The sequence below is a fragment of the Pollachius pollachius genome (genome assembly GCF_949987615.1).
Source record: "Pollachius pollachius genome assembly, chromosome: 12".
NCBI classification, from domain to species: domain Eukaryota; kingdom Metazoa; phylum Chordata; class Actinopteri; order Gadiformes; family Gadidae; genus Pollachius; species Pollachius pollachius.
Genome location: NC_136945.1, coordinates 6996656 through 7014782, shown reverse-complemented (window position 1 = coordinate 7014782; position 18127 = coordinate 6996656). Strand labels below are relative to the sequence as shown.

Here is an 18127-nt window from a genome sequence, read left to right as displayed (position 1 = left end):
ACACATCTTATTCAGCTCACCATTTGACCAGCCGAACTCATAAAAAAAACATTTTAAATAAATGAATGTTCTTTGATGATCCTCGTCGACACAGATGGACATCAGCTCGCTAACTTGGTCTGTTAATTGGTGATGGATTCTTAAAGATGGCCATCAAAAAGTACAGAGGTTTTATTAATCCTTCTCGAATTTGATTCAAAATAGGCTGCTTCGCCACACGATAATCAATGTGACCTTTATTTTGACGTCACTGACTCCATTAAAATAAGAAATAATAGAGCTGGACAAAGGAAAAGAACGCTTGAGCCTGCTCAAGGGTATTAAAAAGTACTGGGCTAATGATGACGCTGGTGATCCTGTTTTTAGGATCCTGATCGTTGGTTGGGTCGGCCTGGTACAGCCCGCTATAGCCTGGTAATTGTAGGTCTTTATTTAAATGGGGGAAAAAAAAAACATTTAGGCTAGAGGACTACAATTATTTTAAAAATGACAATTTGTATCAGCTGGTAGCAATAACAATTCAAAGTAGTTGTTATTCTTGTGAGCACATTTTCCTGTTATTATTATTGATGATAATAATGATGATAATAATGATGATAATAATAATAATAATAATAATAATAATAATAATAATAATAATAATAATAATAATGATAATAAAATGCCTGTTGTCTTAATTATATTGTTATTCCAATTGCTTTTATTATTATTAACTTATCATTTTTATTTGTATTATTAATATTATAATTAGTAGTTGTAGTAGTAGTAGGCAGAAGGCCAAGTAGAATTAGCAGTAGGGTATCAGTAGGCTTGGTATTGATTGCCTATTATATTCCTACGGGCTATGATATATTAATAGGTTATAAAAGTGTTAAGCATGAGGCCTATATAAGCAGGCATTATTAGTATACAGCACGCTAGGCCTACCAAGATGGCTCGTAGTAGAGGAATCTATCAGTCTTGTGATCAGTCAACTGTAATTCAAATCTGTTGGTTTATTTTGGAATAATTAATCTACACAACCTCAATTACTTTTGCACACTAGATATGATGGAGTCAATAAAAACGACGTATCTATTTTCACCTGATTTCCAACATCTGTCCATGGCCTTGTGATCCGCGTTTATAACTGTGTCATAGCGCCATCTATTGGTCATCTACAATACTTTACGTTAAACATGGTAACTTCTGAATTATTTTTATTTTTATTATTTCATCACAAATAGCTATTTTGCTGTCCACTGCTGTATGAGCAAATGTCTTAAAAATAATAGGTCTTACCAAAAATGCTGATGATTTATGATATGTGTGTGGTACAAAATGTATTATAAAATCAACTCTACAAGAGGAAATTTACATTGATAAAAAAAACAGATTTTTCTTAAAAGGGTGCTTAAAAGCTAGGACTAGGCTATTAGAAAGGATCATTAAAGCGAAATGCATACAGTCCTTTTGAGGTACTACTTAACATCCAATAGTGTGTATAAAACATAGTTTTGCCTTCTACCAAGAAATCAGCATTGTTCTACTGGTCCAAAGACGTGTAAGTAACATCAAAACACCAAGTAAAAATGTAACGTAATATACATCAATGATCGAGCAGGGCTGGTACGTGGAAAAACGTAAAAATGATTTAAGAGTTAAATATATATATATACATACAGGGTGCGATTTGTGAAAAAACCAGAGGGGGGGATAATTTTGAGAAACATTTTAAAATGTTTCAAAATGAAGACGGACCCTGTGTATTTTGGTTGTTAATTATTACGATGTAATGGTGAAAATACTTTGGGTGGGGGGGATAATTTTTATCCCCACCGAGGATAAAAATAATTCAGCAGAGGGTAGGACGTGTAAACCAGAGGGGGGGATAATCCCCACCATCCCCACCGGCAAATCGCACCCTGTATATATATATATATATATATATATATATATATATATATATATATATATATATAATATGTAATGTTCTAATACCATTATTTCATTATAATAGAGAACGCAGTGGATCGCTCGTCGGCCTACTCTTCAGTTTTTAAGATTTCATGATGTGAGTACAAATATTATCCAGCAGAGGGAGCCACAGAATCGTTTTGGATATAAAAACGAACAATTGAGTAAATATGCATTTTACCAAAAATAAAATAAATTGTTTTACTATTGTTTAACAATTATTGTCTAAATGCTCATTATCATTAAGGACAGTAAGATAGCTTTATTAGTGTCGTGTTTTGATGATGTAGGTCTAAACCTTGGTGTGTACAAGGTTCAAGGCCTCACAACGAGATAATAAAACATAAAGACACACCGATCTGAGCTCATTAAATACCACTTTTAACTATTAATTTAAAAACAAGATACAATTGCATTGTGATGGACAACTTTCACTTAAGTGAACCCACTGAATGAACATGAATGATCATTAAACCTACAGCAAATGCATCCTGTGTGCCATCCGTCTCTCTGTATATCCGTCTGTCAGCCTGCTAGCTGTTGACACACAATACTTAAGCAAGGCACCTGCTCACAGAGCTGCTGGGTTCAATACACACCTGGCCATTCACCAGGCTGTGAACACACACCGCACACCTGCCGGATTATCCCACCATATACCAGTCTGTCTCAATTCCTCCCTAACTTAAGTCCATGTGTCTCTTAAAACAAGAGTAGAGTTGATGTTCTCAGCAGGCGATCCTGGTATAAAGGTTTATTTTGGAAGATGATACAACAAAGGGTACTACTATAGAGTTACCATTGCCAAGAGATACGTTCTCCTAAATCATGAATTCCTTTCCAAGCAAACAGATTGTGGGGAAGCATGTGTCTGCATGTAACACCACCTGAGAATATTTTTTACTGAAGCCAGATCTTTACCACTTAAGTGAATGAGGCATTTAAGGACCTATCATGAAGACATAGAAATTTGACCACAACATGACTACAGCAAAACAGAGGCTCTATAAGGATGTTCTCTAAAAGGATGTTCTGTCCAAATGCAATATACACAGATATGCGTGTGCACAACACAGAAATAATGTTATATTTGTAGTAATTTGAAAATCAATCATTTATAAAGTGTTGATGAAGACCCAGTTGCAAATGTAAAATATATTTAATCAATCAAACCATCAATCTCTCAGATATCAATCTTATAGATTGATGCTAGCATGGAATATAATGGCAAAATGTGGTGAGAGAATCCAATTGATATCCATATATATTGACATCCATACACACAACTATCTCGTAAAGCTCTATCTTTAAATATCATTGTTAATGTGTTTGGAACAATAATTTAGCATCTGGTTTAGTTAACAGTATCAAGGTGTTCAGGAAAAAAAAGTTTATTAATTGGACAAGCATAAAAAAACTTTTTCAAACTACTAATGCAGTTTCAGTGCAATTCCAAAATATAACATCTTTCAGCAGGGCAAGTTAATCGTATGGTTTGAAACAACCTTTTATATATTATTTTTGATTATCTTTCTACTATTGTGCTAGCCAGCAGAAGCTTATGAGTGATACCATTGTGAGGTAAACCTGTACACATACTATCTCTAACAAACAAAGCACAAGTTCACAAATTAATAATTAAATGAGCTTAGAAATATAAGTACTGTAGCACAATACAAATCAATGCATTAAAAAAAAAAACAGGAAACAAAGGTTGCAGTGGTTACAGATATTTGGTTTGTGGGTTTTACAAAATACCCATTTGATGTACTTCCTACATTATATATATATATATATTTATTTATTTATATATATTAATATCGGTTTATTACATTTTACAACTACAAAGATGAGTTCAAGATAAAAGGATGACCATAAGTGGAAATGTGATGGGAGTTTCAAGAGTCCTTTCCATCCCTCAGGGCCAACTCTGCAGGGATGACAGCTACGACACAAGTTCAATCATAGGTCGCCCATTGCTTCAATATAGATACGTGATTCTAGAGAGTCTTTGCCATTGAAGTTGGCATGGATGTTATTGACAGGAGCCCAAAAAAATAAAAAAATAATTGCAGACGATCCATGCCATATAAATAGGGATTAACATTGTGTCTTTTCGGCGTCGTGAAACGTTCTTCCCTGCGGGTGGAGGGTTGTCAATTCCCTATCCAATACTGGATGCTGCCCTTATCACATATAACTACCTCCGGTACCTCCGGTAAGTAAGTTGGATACAAAAGGGAGGTCGACGCTGATTGTATTTGAACTCAGTCTGCAGGCGTGGTACACAGTTGATTTAGAAAAAACACTTTAGAAATAGAAGGGACTACTAAGACAAAGATGACAGTGTCACAACAACTTGGATGTGCTTCATTGAAGTGCTGATTTAGTCCTTCGGTGCTACAGTCAAACTGTTAGAAATGTTCTGACCTGTCTCGGAAATGCTTTTTTTTGCCATTTATCAATGTTGCACTGCAGCAATTATTATTTTTTAATTCTAGCTCTGCAGTACTCGTTAATCGTAAAGCTGGAAAATTCTAGAGATTACTGACAGGGGAAATGAGAGACATGACAGCGCCAGTGCAAGCATACCACATACAAATATGTTAATATCTTTTATCAAAAACTCCCCCTGTCATTTATCAAGGTGACCAACACCTATTGTAACTGACACTTATTTTGCGGATGAGAATGCATAGTTGATGGAACCTCAGCCAGCGAAGTATTGTGTTAAACATGCCGGGGAAAAAGCAAGTGGTAAATTAACTAATTTGTGCCATTGCCCCTAGTACATGAAATTTAAATAGCAATTTACTTATAAGAAAGCACACATGGGGAATATAAGACTTAAAAACATACCTGTCAACAGGAGTATGTAGTTTGCAGCAGAATTAAAGTACATTTCTATTTTTTTCTTTTAACATAACGGAAAAAAATACCAGTTGCAATCATGTCAAGAAATAAACAATCACACTAATTGTAAACAGGGTCAAAAATAAAAACAGCATTCACTGTCAACCCAAACCTAAAATGCTTGTTTGTCGTCTCAAACCCAAGTCAGCTCAGTGTTATCAAATGAATTGTTGCGTATTGACTGGATCAAAACACTAAAGCAAATATGCATCAAGTCAGTTTGTTTACCATGTTGGCATTCTTCAGCATGTCTTATGATAGCCCACAGCAAGACCAAAATAAGAATAGGAATCAGTGTGTGGGGGTGTTTGTGACTTTGTGACTGTTTAATAAGATGGAGGGGGGGGGGAAGGCATGGTCACAAGTTAAGGCCTCTCTTCTTACTGTCCTCGCAAGCAAAGGGTCCACATCAACACACCCAACCCTTAGGCGCCCACCAACAGGCGCCTTCTGGTTCCCCATCTTCCAACTTACCTGATACATTCTTCCTCGGAGGGGCTCTCCGAGTCTTCATCGTCACTATCCTCAAGCTCAGGTAGGTCTCCCCACAGCAGCAGATTTAGGCCTACAGTGTGTTAGTTTTGGAGGTGATTAGTTATTTATTGAAATTCGACAATTCCTACATTGTCAAAACAAAGAATTTCTACTGGCCTGTAGCATCCAGTCTGTTGAGGGTGGACACAGCATCGCTATTGAACATCCAGAAGTGCCCATTGTTACAGGACAGGAGGCATGGTTTACAGGGGGCCACGACATGATAACCAACAACATTGCCACTGGTCGGACAGTGAGTGTGTATGTGGAGAGAGACAGGGAGACAAAGGACAAACATATGTCAGCATTTCATAAAGAGTACCTGTGAAAACTGCTAGCTCCACCAGATAGCGTCTATTATCCCACTGATGTTTTTAGCATGCAACAAAGGCCATGGTATACAAAGCAGTTTGCATCGCTAATTTGGAGCTTATATGTTACATTTTCGTTTTAACATAGCAAGTTATGTATAACTTATGCCAAATAGAAAAGCAGAAATATCTACAGATTCCTCATCTGTCTAGGCCAGTGTTGGAATCAAAACAAACCGTACCATTTATGTTGACTCAATAACTGAACTTATACTTATACCACTTAAGACAGGCGATGTCTCTCAGTTTGCACTTGCAGCTTTCGGTGGAATAGCAGCTGGCCACAAAGTCAACAGTCCTAGAAAGAAATGTACAAATATACATTGAATGAACAACGCACGGATTAAGAAATGAATCAAATGTGTTTTACATACCATCATTTCATGAAACATAGGTTAATAGAAGGAACAGTGTGCACCAATACGTTTTAAATAGGACAATTACACAAATGTATAGCAAAAACCAACTCAGAATATTAAATGATAATATAAACACTTACCTATTAGGTGGTATATCGGTGGAGAACAGCTCGATCTCTGCATCTGCGAGAAGCACTGCTTTCATACCTCTGGTGCAGAGGAGACTTCCACAGAACACGCAGTTGACTTGAGTGACACATTTGTTTTTGAAATTAGCGTTAGATGTGGACATGGCTGTTGAACCTAGCCAACCTGTGCCTCACAACCTTTCAAAGGCCAAATGTGTTCTGCTCCCGATCACTAACCAGGCAGTGAATGTACGAAATGTCTTCACTCATGAATAAGAACGTCGAGCGTTTCTCTTCGCTTCTTCAGGTTTAGAATATTAATCTGTTCAGCATTTACCTACAAACCGTCGAGGTCTGTGTCCTTGTCTTAGCACTTTGTTTGCGAAGACACGGAGCGTTACTGTTGTATAAACGGTGGGACGCGCGTTAATAAAATGTCTAGAAATAATTCAGCAACAACGCATATAAATTAGCGTATAGCAAGCCTTGTTTGGCATTGTTGGTTTTCATCAAGACAGAATGTACCTCGCAGCTATATGGTTAGCTGACAGCTTTGTTGTTTATAACTTCCTGGTATTTGACAACACTTCCTGAAACATTCTTTGAACGACATCACAACGCACTGTGATTGGATATAATTCACCATGTGCCACGCGATTGGACAGCATTATATGACGTAGGCTCAAATATTCTCTTTCCCCCTGGAAACACATTTAAATTATTTGACAAATAAAAGTAGAACAATAATAGGCATAATAATTCCATTTGAAAAGACAATAACACTTTTGAAATTTAATAGCCGAGGTATATTTCAAGAGTTTTTACAATAATATAAGTAAGGGATTTCGGTTCTGGTAGAGCGAACCATGGTCACACTGTGCATACATTGTGTACAAATAGAAATGGGTCTCATATCCAATATTAAATATACAGGCCTATATTTTATAAGGATTGTAAGTTTGTAAGGTGTGTACAAATATGTATCACAACCAATTGAATATGCAGGCTCCCTCAACAATAATGTAGACATCCTATATTACCAATGCAGATACATGCATTAAAATTTAAATGCTTATACCAGAGGTTATTTTTCGTCCGTTGACTCTTTAGGTTGATGTAGTCTCATTTATACTAAAAATTAAAGTCCGGAAAAGTTCCGTAAGCTTTAAATGTAAGATTTGATTTAAGGCTTGGTCACTTTAGACGAGATGTGTGCATTCAAAACATGTATTTTGGTGATGTTTCATTCGCAGTAGGGAAAATAGGATTGGGAATTGACAATAATAGACTGCAAACTTTTCTATTCAGTCGATAGAAAGTCCCAACAAATGATGGATGAGGTCCGTGCGTGAATGCGTCTATGCATGTCTGTCCTGCGCAGTGACCAGCCATCCTCCTCGTTCTTCTCACTCAAGGGAGGACCAGAACCACACAGTATCCTCGCGGTCGCCGAGACCAGGCGAGTATCCCAACTTATAATTTCGACTCAGGAGTAGACACCAATCGCCGTGTAGAAGAAGTCCCCGCTTTAGTTTTTCTTCTTCGATGGAATGAGCTTCCCTTCCCTTACTTTGTCTGCACGGTAACAGTTTTTTTGAGGAGGCGTTAATGCACGGACTCAAACGAATGGGAATACTCACAGCAGCGCCAAACTCACAATGCGCCCAGAGTGAAGACGGACACTGACAATACAGAGCTGCGGGCAGAGTAAGAAGCTCGTATTTTCCGTGGTGTTTTCCCAACTCTGTCACAGTAGTACTTCTGGACAATTGACATATTGATACAAAAAAAAATTGCTCAACTGCGCGGGCAAGTCGCCTATTTGATCCACAACGCAGCCATGACGTCTCCGGCGAAATTCCGAAAGGACAAGGAGATCGTGGCCGAATATGAAACTCAAGTTAAAGGTAAACTTTTTCACATCTTTACGTTGAACTGCCCTATATTGTGGATGGTGGCACACTGATCCAAATAAATGCAATGTAAGACAATGTGGTAACCCATTTATCCAGCTGCATGGGCTTTCCAACTCGTTTCGATGATCACAGCTAGCTGCATATCTGTCCAGCTTCGTATGCTCTTGGTCAGAGAAATGCCATTATGATATTTTCAGCATTTTCGGTTGTGGCATGAACGACTTCAATCATTCAAACAATATGATCATGTATCACTAAGCATCTGCCTGCCTGCAGCTACAAATAACTCTCACATACGGTCAACAAAGATCAATGATTGTTGAATTGTGGTTTGATATGCAGATATTTAGTATGAACTTAAATATATACGAGGCCGATGTGAAGGCTATCCATTTGTGTAGGTTGGAGGCTGTATCCCCTTTGCTAGGATTCGACATGCCGGTGGAACAACGCAGGGCGTTTTCTCTCTCTCGCCTGCATGTCTGTGGCGATGTGTTGGCGTTCACGAGGCGCTGCAAGTGTAAATTGTGCTACTAAGCGTATCCATGTGTCCGGAAAAAAAAAACTGTTTCTAAAACGATGGTAATTGTCATGTAACCCTGCATGGAGTCTCCCACGTATATTTACCCAGAACTAGCAACGAAGCAAAATATCATGCAAGGGACCTGGGGGGGCGGAGGGGCGCGGGGGGTAATGGAGCCGTTCAACTATCTACCTGCTCCTATTCTGCCGTCCGACACCCTTATCGGAAAGATTGAGCGGTATTGTCTTTGTCATATATAATGCTAACAGTGTAGCCGAGGTCAGTAGAAGAGTATTCTGCAGGCATGGCGAACAGCCCAATTCATTTTGCAATGGACGATTAGCAGATGAGTCCCCCGCTCTACTCCCTCCTTTTTCCCCTTAACAACGACTCCCATCATGATTTGAACATTATGGGAGTCCAATTATGACAGACCAGTGGCCATGGACAGCCAGTCAGAGTGAGTGGAGGAGCCTCTTCTACATGAAGTTGTATTGAGACACTCTTACCCCTGAGTTTACCTGCTGTCCTCCAGACATGCTGCTGCATTATTTCAAGGCTGCTGCTTGTATTGGAGGAAGTGCGTATTGAGTGTGGATATACACAATTCCAAACCTATTATAAAAATTGGAAGACCATTTTAATACACGTATGTCCTGTGAGCAGAGTCTTTCTCCAGGTGTCCGTCTGTGGCCGTGGGTTTGTGCACGGCAGCAGCTGTAGAGGTATTCCCTGTCCACGTGGATTTGTGAGGAGTGTGTGCTGATCGGCTCAGTAGGATGGACGATGTGGTGTTCGTCCTTCGACCCCCGCTGAATTGATTTGGCTGTCAAGATGCACACTTGCTGCGCTCTCTTCGTCCATAACTATTGCTCTCTGGCTCGCCCATGGCTTCCTTTCTTTCTTTCCTTATTTTCACATACATTCCAGCAAAGTGTGTGTGGCCTGTCATCAGCTGGAACACCAGTGGCAAGGTATCATGTACAACAAATACAAGCTACAACATGGACACCTGCACTGTTACTAAGAGCGAGGGAAATATTCCTGGAAGGCACCATGACACATTTATGATTTATAGACTTCCCACATCCCTTTGTGTGTCAGATCTCTGAAAATCAAGTAGCTTTTCTTCAATAGTCGACATGTTTTAATGAGGATCATAGTATCAGATTCCTCATGGCGTCTACTGGTAGTCTTCTTGTGTGTGTGTTCTGTCAGCGTGGCCCACTGGATTGACGTGCAGCATGATGTAGTGTTTACAGTAGCCTCCGGGAGAAAGGACAGTAGATTGTGAATCAGGCTCCTGTCTCTCACACTTAGCCGAGAGGGGATGGCCTGAGCGGAATATCTCCTCCATGCGCTTTGAACACACGCACACACACACACACACACACACACACACACACACACACACACACACACACACACACACACACACACACACACACACACACACACACACACACACACCAGGGAAGCTGAAGCGTAAGCAAACACCTGACTGAGTGCAGTAGACCAGTTTATGCAGGGCTGAATCTTTAAAGTAGGAACAGGAATGCTGCAGTCCAGATGGTTATGCGGCTGCTTTCTGAAATACAGCATTGGAATGAGCTTCATTTTTGAGTGATGGGGTTTTGGAGAAAGCCCATTTTAGGGAGTGGAAGCATGTATTTGACCATCACACTTATCCCTGTAACACGAATAACGAAAGGTATCTGCTTCTCTTGGCTGTCGGCTAACACGTGAAGCTGTTTTGGAACAGCCAAGGACACATGGCGTGATGTCCCCGATCCACAAACGCACAGGCACGCACAAGCACAGATGATCATAGCTCAAAGCAGATGACCGGGAGAAGGAGTCCACATTATGCTACCTTGGGAGCAACCTGATAACCAGCCCTGAGAACAACACACAGGTGACATACAGGAGCATCCCTGACGTGGTGTTAAAGCCTAGGCTACAGGTCCCGCTGAAATCTAGCGGTACGTGGGTATTGTCAATGCCATTACATGTAGAGTCCAACTCCTTTGCTACTGTCCGGCTGTGTGTTGATGTCGCACCAAATGCACAAAAGAAAAAGCTTTGGAACGGCAGAAGTGGCAGCCGCAGCAGTTCTTTAAATGTGCGTACAGCGCCATGCATCGACATGAAACAGGCTTCGAATGATCAGCTTACCAACTGTATTTTTGATACGCCGTCATGTCTATTTGATATGGAAGTGTACGTGTGAGTGTGGTGTAGTAGGTCTGTGGGAATGACTCATAGACATAAGTTCACAGTGATTATGTGCGCGCAAAATATATTCAAAAGTAATACAGTACAAATACTCCGCATAACAAGGGAGTGAACTATTCTCAATGTTCTCCCTCTTCCTCTTGACCGTTGTGGGAAGACGTCTTTCAGTCGTTTACATTTACATTTAGGGCATTTAGCAGACGCTTTTATCCAAAGCGACTTACAACAGTCCCCACTTCATCACTGTTTACATTCATTGAATCACCAAAGACCCCCTAATCAATGTCTATCCATGGTTACATTGTATTGATTGGCTCAATGGCACCAGCGGTGTGGTGACTACAATTTAAAGTGTGTGTGTCACACTGAATAGAAATCGCTGACAGTGGTTAAATAATCAGCCAGGAAGTTTGTGTTAAGCCGAGGATCAGGAGTTTGGCTGACACACACACACACACACACACACACACACACACACACACACACACACACACACACACACACACACACAGATATTGAAAGCAGTGAGTCTTTCTGCAACTTCCTGTTTAGACCCTGTGCTTTTGCAGGAATGACCTGTACTTTCTGATCTCCCGTTGCCACAGACACACACCATGTGTCCGTATCCTCATGCCAGGGTCGAATAACCGCCAGCAGAATGAACAGAAGTATCTATCAGATCAGATGCCAGTACAATGAAACGGGCGAAAAAAATGTTGAAGCATCAGATGGAGAGAAAGTTTATTTTAATCATCATCCTAAAACAGCATGTATTGTGGACTGTTTGTCTGCGTCTCATCCCTGCCCCTCTGATGCATGGCGTGCTGTGTCAGCAAGGCTCTGTGTGCATCACATTACAAACGTAATCGCAGCTGACGGAGAAACACACAGGCCTTTTATCATACACACCTTGAGAATTGAGATCAACAAAAGTTGTTTGGAGACGGAGAGACATGCGTGTGTGTAGGCATGTCTTCATCGGGATATTGTTTGACCGAGATCAAAGCCGTCTAACCTTCAACATTCTTAATAGGCGCCAGTCTGAAGATGCATGTAAACCTGTGTGCTTCTTTATCGTAAGACGGCATGCAGAGTAACCGGTATAGGTGTACTGAGAAGATCAGAAGATAACAAGAGGTAGGTAGAGAGAGAGAGAAAAAGATGCAAACAGCCACTGGAGCCAAGTAGGTGAGGCCACTCGTCTCTAAGACAACTGGTGCATGTTAGGTTCCAGATGTACTTTGATTGGGCAACAGATGATCTGTTTGGTTGATCTTGACAATTTGGTCTCCGCCCCCACCAGTAGGGCCTCGGCATGATATGATTGGCTTAAACTTTCCCTCCGTGTGTGTGTGTGTGTGTGTGTGTGTGTGTGTGTGTGTGTGTGTGTGTGTGTTTGTATAATGTTAGAATTATACAAACTACTATATACTATAACATGCTCAAAGTTATAAGTGTACCCCCACTGACATTTGAGGAGGAAAACTTGACTAAAAAGCTTTACTTCATGTATAACGCTGATGACCCGAGCCTTTGTTGTTACCTGCATAGTGGATTTAGCGTCATCTTGTCAACGGTGGTTAAGCTCTTTCGGTGTAGGGGTGTTTTAGAGGTCTTGACCCCTGCAAGGGTCTTCCATTCTCCTTACCCTTTTTTGTGGTCTTTGCCTACGGACACACATGGCAACAGCAGAACAACCTGTGAGAGTGTTCAAGAATGTGTAAGGCGAGCTCTGCCACTGCCAACACACTCGTAGTCTTTCTCCTACTCGGTCCCCTTTCAATCTCTCTCCTTCTTTCAGTGTGTGTCAGATGAACAATAAAACCATTGTCAAAACCACCGGGTCTCCTCACTATTCTTTTCCTTTTATTTTTGGATTTTCCATTTTTTCTTTTCCCTTTCGTTGAAACTCATTGTGTTTGTCAGGTTATGTTGAAATTGTACACACTTCTGCAGCCTCGTTTATCTTGATGATTTCCACTTTATAATTTCATGTGTGACCTCACACATGAACCACCACACACACCACACACATCCTGTGTGTATGTGTGTGTGTGTGTGTGTGTTCACAGTGATGAGTACAACTTTTAACAACAGAAGGATCTATACATAGCCCAAGCATGCCAGAGACAAAGCAAATTCATATTCTGTATAAAACAATCACGAGAGAAAGGGGAGGGGGGGTTAGAAAGGTTGGCTTAGTCTCCCTGGGGGCGAGCCAAAGGAAACAGGCTGTGTGTTTGAACAGCCCTCATACGTGGACACAGAATGGAAGAGGAAGAAAGGCAGGAGTAACCAGACAGGAGAAGGAGGAAGAGAGGGAGGCAGGGGGTAAAAATGGACAAGAAGCAGGGACAAGTGAAAAAGCGACAAGACAAAATGCATAATGGCGGAAAATGTAACACTAGCATTTGTCAGTGTGTATGCGATGTGTAAGGGAGATACTTTTATTAGCCTCTCCCCTTTGCTCCTCTCTCTCGCTCTCTTTCTGTCTTCTCTGCTACTTCCCCCTTCATCGTTGGCTCCTCTGCTAGCAGGCACACTGGTGGTTGCTAGGGTTACTGGATTGCCCCCATTTTTCTGTGTTTGTCAGGAGAGAAGGAGACTGGGAAAGAATAATGTAGATTTCCTCTCCCCCTGTAGGGCCTGGCTAATCAGGTTACCACTTCACACACACACACACACACACACACACACACACACACACACACACACACACACACACACACACACACACACACACACACACACACACACACAGAGACCTTGGGAAGGGTTTTTTGGCGCTCTCCTATAGCTTTAGGATTGTGGTTCAGTTCATCGAGCTCTCCCCCGTCTCCAGCCTTCTCTCACTCTCTCTCCACATGCTCTCAATTTCTTTGCTGGTCTGCCTTGGGACTATGTGTGTGTGTGTGTGTGGTGTATTTGTGGCCAAGAGAGATTTTTGGGAAATACATTATGTTTTATTGTAAGACTCAAGCAAAAGAGTCACCAATTTTTCTATGCATGACCTACGATATACGCTTTTGCATCAAAAGATTGCAAACATGTCTACAACAACTCATCTAAATGTAATGATTTGGGGGGGAGCAGGTTTGGCCATCCATTGGTGTCTGGAAAAACAAATGTTTGTGTGTGTCTGTGTGTCAGCGGTGAGGAGCAATAGCATGCCATCCAGGGTTCACACCTCCGCTAATGCCGTTTTAATGAAGCCATTCATCACGGTTCCTCGGATCTGCCGCACATGGAGACACACATGCTACCTTCACACAAACGCAGTCGCTCTCCCTCACTCCTTCTCTTTCTCCCTGGGAACAATGTGCTTGTATCTGTCTTTCTAGTTTTGAATGTGTGGGTGTTTTAGGACACCGTGTTCCTTCTGCTGCGCGTCTGCTATAAGGATGTGCCGATGGAAGAAACTCTGCTATTTTGGGCGTGTTTCGTCGTTAAGCTCTCGCCCTCCGAAAGAGCAATTGTCCCCACTAGATGCGCTGTTGATTTTTGGTGAATGACTGCGGTAGAGGCTGTGCCGGCAGGGGAGCCCATCATCAGAGTGCTGAGTCTGCGCAAACAGGGGAGATTGTAGTGGTTGTTGTCTCTGAAGCCCATGGATCATTGTAGACCCGCTCTCGGCAATGACAAAAAGGGAGGATTAAACGATGCAGTCGTCGCCGGCCTTCGGTCCCGTTGTGGTTACGACACTTCTCTCTCTCTTTTAGTTTTGAAGATGCAGGAAAGGAGCGAGTAGACACCTCATCACATACATATAGAAATGGAAGTATATCCTTCCTGTTCTTTGTCATCTTCTGCTCACCTGATCTCCTCCCCTTATTTTTCCTAGTCACATCTTGTAATATACATTACACATGTCCTGTTCCAGGGCATGGCTTATGTTATTTGTATGAATAAATATGAACAAGCCAAATAATACGGGAATAAATATCATAAATAACAATAAACATCAAGTGTGTGTGTGTGTGTGTGTTATCAGACGACTCCTGGCTCCCTGATAAAGGTTGGTAAAGAGTTGGTACTTTCCCTACTATGTTCTAGTCCTCTGCTATCACTTCACCCTTTCACTCAAACCAGATGTACTGTAAGAAAGACACGCGCACATGCATGCACACGCCATCTCTCTCTAAAATATACATACAATGTTTACTGTGCCCATGATGAGCTTAGGCTGAGGATCACTGCAGATGACGAGCTCCTTAGGACGGGCCAACAGATGTGTCGCCTGTCTGTCACACAACCCCCAGGAGGATGGTCCCCACAGTCCAGGCTGCTCATTATACACAAGCGATCACACATGCATGCACGCGCGCCTGTACGTAGGCACACTGGCATGCGTGTGCATGTGTGTGTGATCGCTTGTGTGTTTTGTAATTAAGAGTTTTGCCCTCACACGTCGATACTGGTACCGACGCCTGCCGTGGAACCTTTGCCTTAAGTATGCTATTTATGTTGTCGCTTTCATTGTGTGTTTGACGTTATGGATGCAGCAGCTCATTCCGGAGGCCAGATATTCATCCAACTGCTTTGCTGCCACTTGTTTTGCAACCTGCCAATCTTTCGGTGGACAGAAGCATGTGTGTGCGGTGTGTTTGTGTGTTAAGACCCAAAGGCTGATTTGTCTTGTTCTGTTCTACTTGTTTAAGCATGACCCCGGGCTGTTAAATAAGCATGTTGTTGCCGCAGTGGGTCAACTAACATGGCGCCTATGGGTAAATGACGGCTACAGCCACTTCCCTCCATTTCTACCTGTAGAGTCCACCCTCATCTATACGCCCACTGCCCCGGCCCTCTCTGCAGAAGCCTGCGCGTGGTAGGTCCTTTGGCAGATTTAGGGGGGCAGGGTCAATTGGCTCCGCCCATCCAGGAAGTTCCCGGGATAGAATGTGTGCACCATGTGCTGGGCTGCATGGTGGGATGACCCTCCCTGATCTTTCTCCTTCCCCCTCACCCCCTCTTCTGCCTTAGTTCACCGCCATCCTCCTCTCCTCACCCCTGTCCCCGACCCACTCTATCACCGCATTCCAACTCAGTCCATGTGCTCCCAAACAGAGCCCAGAAATGGGAAAACACACACACACACACACAGACACATACATACACACACACTCACACACATTCCTGTTGTGCAGTGGCCTGTGCATCGCAGGGGGGCTGTGTCAAGGTGGAGCTGAATGCTACATTCCATACCTAGATGTTCCACACAGAGGGACCCTCTCCTTCTGCTAGCTGTCCAGACCTGCCTCAGAGCCCAGCCACAGATACAAACCCATTGTCTCTTCTGTAGCCTTCAGCTATGGAGCTATCCGGCGATAGCTGCTAGTTTGCTGCCTAGTAGTTACTGTTAACAGCTGGAAATAACATCTAGTCATTTATTTATTGCTTCATCCACCTGCAAGCAAACATATTCTGGTGGGTTGCTGTTACACTATTATTTTCACATGCTGTTTCTCGTCACTCATTAGCTATAATTTCTGTGTATGTGTGTCAGTGTGCATCGATGTTCGCATCGATGTGCGCTTCTGTTCACGTGTACAGGCTGCTGTTTGAGGCAAGTGGGCAGGGGGCTAAGTGGCTGATTGTAAAGAGGGGCTCTTGTCATGAGATGTGGGTTTTCCAGTGGAGGAATGCAGGGAGAGGTTCCCAGCCTCTGAGTGACTGGTGGATTCCAATTGCTGCCGAAACGTCAATACACGCCCTTTATAAATCACCACCTCTCCCTTTTTTTAGAAGAAGCAACATTGTCGGTGACAAATATTTAAATACTGATCGACTATGTAACTGCTTTGAATTAATTTATTTCAGAAATGACAACTGCATGGAGATCGCCAGAACGGACGGTGTTATACGTTTTTTGTCATTATGAGGGAGACTGATAATGGCAGCTATTGGGCCCTCTGAGTGTCCTGTTGCCATTGTCCATGGTGACCCACCTGGTGTGTGTGTGTGTGTGTGTGTGTGTGTGTGTTCTCTATAGCGCTCTTGGCTATAGCAGCATGAGTGAGTCAGGTCCCTGGCAGTGTCTCACTCCATTGTGCCCCCCCCCCCTTCACACTGCAAAGGACAATGATGCCCAGTGTCCTCTGGCTCACTATGTCATAGCTCACATTCCAAGTGATACACACACACACACACACACACACACACACACACACACACACACACACACACACACACACACACACACACACACACACAGAACGCAGTTGGCCTCCGACAGCGTAGCCTCGATTGGCATCAAGGCCATTTTAAATTCATGAACTATTCGGCTGGTATTCAGTGCATGTGTGAGAATGTTGTCTGATTGTGTGTGTGACAGAGGGAGAGATTCAGAACAGCAGGTCACTACTTGATCAAACAGGCTTCATCAGCATTAAAGGAAGGGAGCCGTTTGGGTAAAGAGGAGAACGGAGCAGGAGAGGATGAAAGCAAAGTGAAACTCTCTGTAGTGTCTCAGATATTAGAATCAACAACAACGGTGCTAATGGCCGTTGCTCTTCCTTGCTCCCTGTCTCCTTTGCCCACCCCCCTTGGTTTATATCTGCACAGTGACGGCTGGGAGGATTGTGTCAGTGAGCCAGGACAGGTGTGAGCCACATGTCTCTCTCTTTCCCTAGTCTTTTCTCTATTTTTCCTTTCCTCTCTCTTTTTAGTCTTTCTTTCTGGTACCATCCAACCTTTGTCCTCATGGCTAGCTCCCCCTGCACTGGGTGGTGGGGGCGGGCGGCTATTCACAACTCAAACCTTCACATACTGTTGAGGGAGGATAGATCACTGTTGCTGGGATACGGCATACGTACAAGGTGTACACGGTTTTATGTGTCAAAACATCATTATCTGGTGTGTTCCGACAGCTCTATGTGTATCATAGGCGAATTGCCCCCTGAAATAGGTCTCTTCTCTCTCGCTCCCTCTCGCTCTCTTCTTCTCTCCCCCCCCACTCCCCCTCTTGTTGCCCTTCAGAACAGTGGCGGCATCAATAATTCAACGGCGCATCGAAGAACATAAATCTGCTGTGCCCCATCCCTCCGTCTCCCTCCCCGCTTTATCTCTCTTTAAAGTCCAGTTCCCTCTTGTTGGTCTTTTTTTTTAATGGCCCCCCCATCCACTCTGCTGCGCTGTGATTTCCAGTCTATCACACACAGCTGTTCAGTGTGACGGTGCTCCTGTGTTCTGGAGC

General features: G+C 42.5%; 2 protein-coding genes across 3 annotated transcripts in view; one reads left to right on the top strand and one right to left on the bottom strand.

Annotated features, from left to right (window-relative positions):
- Positions 1–2697: 2697 nt before the first annotated feature.
- Positions 2698–6817, bottom strand: LOC307084157 (protein FAM72A). The gene is made up of 4 exons (XM_079748401.1): positions 6274–6817; positions 5995–6072; positions 5521–5645; positions 2698–5434 (listed from the first exon to the last, which is right to left on the bottom strand). The coding sequence occupies exons 1-4, from the start codon at positions 6423–6425 to the stop codon at positions 5340–5342; spliced, it is 450 nt and encodes a 149-aa protein (XP_079604527.1). The 5' UTR covers positions 6426–6817; the 3' UTR covers positions 2698–5339.
- Positions 6818–7689: 872 nt separating this feature from the next.
- The window catches only part of srgap2 (SLIT-ROBO Rho GTPase activating protein 2), a 47849-nt gene continuing 37411 nt past the window's right edge, over positions 7690–18127 (top strand). For both annotated transcript variants that reach the window (XM_079747947.1, XM_079747946.1), the window contains exon 1: positions 7690–8168. In XM_079747947.1, the coding sequence (XP_079604073.1) occupies positions 8102–8168 (67 nt within the window). In that variant the 5' untranslated portion in view covers positions 7690–8101. The remainder of the gene's footprint in view (positions 8169–18127) is intronic.

Excerpts from the sequence above, each read along its gene's own strand:
- LOC307084157 (XM_079748401.1), bottom strand. The coding sequence starts at position 6,425 with ATGTCCACATCTAACGCTAATTTCAAAAACAAATGTGTCACTCAAGTC. Across the intron at positions 5,646-5,994 it reads GACATCGCCTGTCTTAAGTG|TGGCAATGTTGTTGGTTATC; the intron begins GTATAAGTATAA and ends CTGTCCGACCAG. Across the intron at positions 5,435-5,520 it reads CAACAGACTGGATGCTACAG|GCCTAAATCTGCTGCTGTGG; the intron begins GCCAGTAGAAAT and ends AACACACTGTAG.